Raw genomic sequence first — 4675 nt, 5'->3', positions numbered from 1 at the left:
CTTCTGCGTGTGTGTGTTTGTATAATGGTGATGGTCTGATGAAGCTTCATGAAGCAGTGTCATTATTGTCAGAGTCCACTAGTTGGCAGTCTCTGCACTATTTTCCTTTTGTTTTGAACAACTGTTCTAATGAAACATCATTTCTAAACTGATGGCGCCACCTACTGACCTCTAAACAACATGACACTGCTTCATGAAGCTTCATCAGACCATCACTATTGCTGTGTCTCAAATCGCATACTTCTCTTAGTATACTAAGTAAGTATGCATCAGGATAGTGTACATACTAACTAGTACGCAAATTCTCCACAGATACTATGTCTCAAATCAAACACTGCTGCTACACACTAACTGGAATTAAGGTGACAGCTTCTTCTTCTACTACTATTTAACGATGGTTGCAAACAGCTGTAGGAACACTAGCGACACCTGCTGACTGCACGTTTGGAAAGAGAAATGAAAAAAATATGAGCACCGAAGACGTGTTTATCCTCCTCCTGCTGCTGAAAATGCACCTGTAAGTATATGAATATATATGCATTTATATATGACGTAACTTCAGTTTAAAACGTCATTAAGATGGAGCTGTTTAGTGTGGTTAGTGTCCATCGAACCATGCTCAGTTTTGTGGGTGTGTTAGTATGCCACTTTAGTGTGCAAATTTAAATTTCGCATACTAAGAATTGAGACCCACTTACGCACTTAAAATACTAACTTTGAGTACGCTAGTATGCGATTTGAGACACAGCATAGGTAAAAGTGTCATTATTTATGAAAATTAACTTTGGTTTTGCTTTTTTTTTTTTCATCAATAAGTAGAAAACTTTATTTTTCCAACTTTTTTCGAATGAAAGTCATTTGTAACCAGATTGAGACTTCAGAAAATCACATTTTCTAAATTTCTGCAGCATTTATTTGCTCTCCCTGAACATGATCCTTAATTTTGCGGCATACTTTTCCATCTTTTGAGATGTTGATTTTTGAGCATTTCTTTTCACTTTTTACGATTTGGGAAAAAAAACAACTTTATATTACAGATTTCTGAGACTTCTACGATCACATTTTCTAAATTTCTGCAGCATTTATTTGTTCTCCCTGAACATGATCTTTGGTTTTGCAGCATTTTTTCCATTTTACGAGATGTCGATTTTTGGGCCTTTTTAAAAAAATAAACAAAAAATACTTGAAGTTGTTTTTACCTGATGTTGGAATCTCCAGATAATCACGTTTTTTAAATTTCGATAAAATTTAACAGTGTTCACACCGTCAGCCCGAACGTGAACTTTCGCATTTTTTTTTCAAAATTTTAAAGGCATTGATTTTTGATTTAAAAAAAAAAAAAACTTTTTTCTAGTGAAAAGATTTATTTTATTCCAGATTTTTATAGAGAAATATTTTTTTAAATCTTGGTTAAATTAATTTGTGTTCAAATGGTCTGCCTTGAACATGAACTTTGGTTTTGTTAATTTTATCAATTTCTAGATACATTGATATTTGGCTTTATCTTCAAATTTTTGATGCTTCCGAAAATCACATTTTGAAAATAAGCGTTACATTTATTTGTGTTCACATGGTCCTTCGAACATGAACACTGGTCAGCAGCATTATTCTCCATTTTTTTTAGATTTTTGAGCAATTTCTCTAAGTTTTTTATCTTATTGTTTATTTTTTTAATCCTATTTTCTATTTAGGAAACATTTATTTGTGTTCACATGGTCTGACCAAACGTTTTTTTAACTTTTTGAATTAAAAAAATGTAGTTTTTCATCCAGATTCTTAAGGGATAAAAAGGACAGACAGAAAAATGGACAGACAGATGGACAGAGAGAAAGACGGACAGACAGATGGACAGAACTGATGGACAGACGACAATAAGTCTCATTCGTCTCCAGAGTCCAGTTCAGTGGTTCTGAGCCACCAGACGTGAAAAAAGGCTTCGGCAGCAAAGACGTGACTTTCTCGGCGTGTTTATTAAATATCACAAACGGTTACATCATCATTAAATGTCTAAAGAGCGACGGACAGACATGGAGGTGAGAGTCTTTATATCTACGTCATGCTAAATAACGAGGGGACTTGAACGCAGCAGTGTGTCCTTCACAGTGTGACCCTAGATGATGGAGCCGCTCCCCAAGATCTCGTCCAGGTTGATGTCCTTCATCCAGTCGTCGGTTCCGGACCCGGACTTGAGCAGAGAGTCGATGAAGTCCGAGTCCGTGTTGATGCCCGGGACCGTGTTGTCGCCCTCGGGGAGGAAGTCGAAGGTGACCCGGTTGGCCCGGCCGCCCTGAAAGTTGCCGGAGCCAGAACCGGGTTCTGGGAAGTTTCCCGCCGGCACCCGCTGCTCGGGGGAGGACCGGCTGAGTCCAGCGGGAGCAGAACCCATCGCCGCTTGACCGGGCCTGGAGCCGGTGTCTCTCATGCCGGCGGGCAGCATCCTGGGGTCCGGCGCCACCTGGTTCGGAGGTCCGATGTGCCTCTGCTGGTACAAGTCGGACGGTGCGCCGGAGGACTGCAGCAGGCCCGACGGTCTCCTCACGGGTCCGGCCTGTTTGCTCACAGAACCCCAACTCATGTTGGTCATCAGGCCCCCGAGACCCGGCTCTCCGGCGCCTCTGGACTGCTGCACGTTGTTGATCCCGAACGGGCCTCCTGGAGCGTTCGGACTCAGGAAGCGAGGTTTGTTCTGACCCGGTCCAAGTCTTTGGCCGTTGTGTTGCTGGAACTGACCCGCGCAGGAGCCGGGGGGACAGTCGAACCTGCGGTCCGGAGACGGGTTCATCTTGTGAGGGACGTGACACGACGGCAGCTCCTTATCGGGCCCGGAGTTTGGACCTTTAGAGGAAGAAGAAGTTCAGAAGTGAGTTTCTCTCCGGTGGGACACGCAGTCGGACCTTCTGACCTGTGAACATGTTTCCTTGTTGCTGGACCAGAGTCCTGGAGTGTTTGTACTCGGGCGGTGGTCGAGTGAGGTGACGACTGAACTGGTCCAGAGGCCCGTCTTTGTCCTGACAGAACAGAGATCGTCATCATCATCATCCTTCATTATCATCATCGTCATCATCATCGTCACCATCCTTCATTATCATCATCGACCACTAGAGGGCTCATTAAAGCTCTTCCAGAAGTTATCAGACAAAAAGTCATTATTCTTGAGACGAACTCAACAGATTAACACTCAAAAATCTGGCTCCATGGCATTACTGTGCAATGCTCCATAGTATTACTGTGAGGGTTCATGGTATTACTCTGAAAGACTCCATAGAATTACCATGCAAGTATTACTCCGATAGTTTTCATAGTAGTACTCCTTGAGGTTACATGGTATTACTCTCAAGACTCCCTTGTATCACTCTGCGAGGATTCATAGTATTACACTGCAAAGCTCCGAAGTATTTCTCTGCCCGGGTTCATAGTATTACTCTGTGAGGTTCTGTAGTATGACTACGCAAGTTTCCGTAGTAGTACTCCGAGAAGATTAATAGTATTACACCGCAATGCTGCGTAGTATTACTCCATGATGCTTCCTAGTATTACTGTGTGAGGGTTCGTAGTAATACTCCTCGAAACTCCATAGTGTTATTATGTGATTACTAAAACTTATGAAATGAAAAATATTTTAGTTTCCTAGTATTTCTCCTCAAGACTCCTTCGCCTCGTGGAGAAATACTACGAAGTCGCACTTTATTAATTGTTTAATTAACAAACATTTCAAACACAGTAAAAAGTAAAGTACAATACAACTTGTAAATATAATTTGTTGTACTTGTCATATATGTGGTCAAAAGTCAAATCTCAATGGACAACAGAGTCGACCGAGTCAGTCCCACATCAACAACAAATGAACACAGAGGAGAGAAAAATAAACGTATGGATTTTAAACGTCAATGTTGTTGTAAATGTTGACACGTTTAGACGTCGACACGGCGAGTACGAATGCTGACCTGGCCGAGGTGTGCTGGAGGGTGCAGCGGTCTCTGCAGGGTCGGGGTCTTCAGCTGGCTGTTTGCAGCAGGGGGTCGAGGAGGTGGAGGAACTAAGCTTCCGTTCACAGGCTGCCTGGGACCAGACGGAGAACCCTGCAGGAGAAGCAAGAGAGTCAGACTGAAGGTCTTCTGCTCAGCAGAGGCAGTGATCCTGCTCGACCACTAGAGGGAGACAGGAAGCCATGTGAACATTTGCTTGAAAACAAGATGGTTCATAGTCTCAAATGACGACCACAGAACAAACTCACTGAGATATTCCTTCTAAAATCTCAAAATTAAGTGTTTAATGTCACACTGTAACTTCACTCAAGTATTACATGTTGACCCACGTTTTTAGTTTATTATTTCACTTGTCTCCTGTCAAAGTGCATTAATACAACCTTTATTTCTTAACAAATACTTGAACATACATGTGAAAAATCATGCTCTTATTGCATCCACAAATGTTTTGAAGAGTCGTGGCGCTGTGGTGCACGACTAGATTACTCAGGGGTTCATTGTATTACTCCACAAGCTTTATAGTATTACTCCAGGAGGGTTCACAGTGTAGTATTACTACAGAGGCTGCATATTTTTACTCCAGGACGGTGCAATATATAGAATTACTATGCAGACCCTATAGTATCACTCCAGAAGGGTTCATAGTGTTACCACATAGACTTCATCATATTACTCCAGGAGTGTTCGTA

At 42.1% G+C, this 4675-nt stretch overlaps 1 protein-coding gene across 1 annotated transcript in view; it reads right to left on the bottom strand.

Annotated features, from left to right (window-relative positions):
- Positions 1–1951: 1951 nt before the first annotated feature.
- The window catches only part of maml2 (mastermind like transcriptional coactivator 2), a 57856-nt gene continuing 55132 nt past the window's right edge, over positions 1952–4675 (bottom strand). The window contains exons 3-5 of the mRNA XM_087795882.1: positions 3945–4079; positions 2903–3008; positions 1952–2835 (exon numbers count right to left, since the gene is read on the bottom strand). Coding sequence (XP_087652008.1) covers positions 2111–2835; positions 2903–3008; positions 3945–4079 — 966 coding nt within the window. The 3' untranslated portion in view covers positions 1952–2110. The remainder of the gene's footprint in view (positions 2836–2902; positions 3009–3944; positions 4080–4675) is intronic.

Source organism: Callionymus lyra, chromosome 7 (genome assembly GCF_982586985.1).
Source record: "Callionymus lyra chromosome 7, fCalLyr1.hap1.1, whole genome shotgun sequence".
Lineage (NCBI taxonomy): Eukaryota > Metazoa > Chordata > Actinopteri > Syngnathiformes > Callionymidae > Callionymus > Callionymus lyra.
The sequence above is the reverse complement of the archived record's forward strand: the minus strand, read 5'-3'. Positions and strand labels throughout refer to the sequence as shown.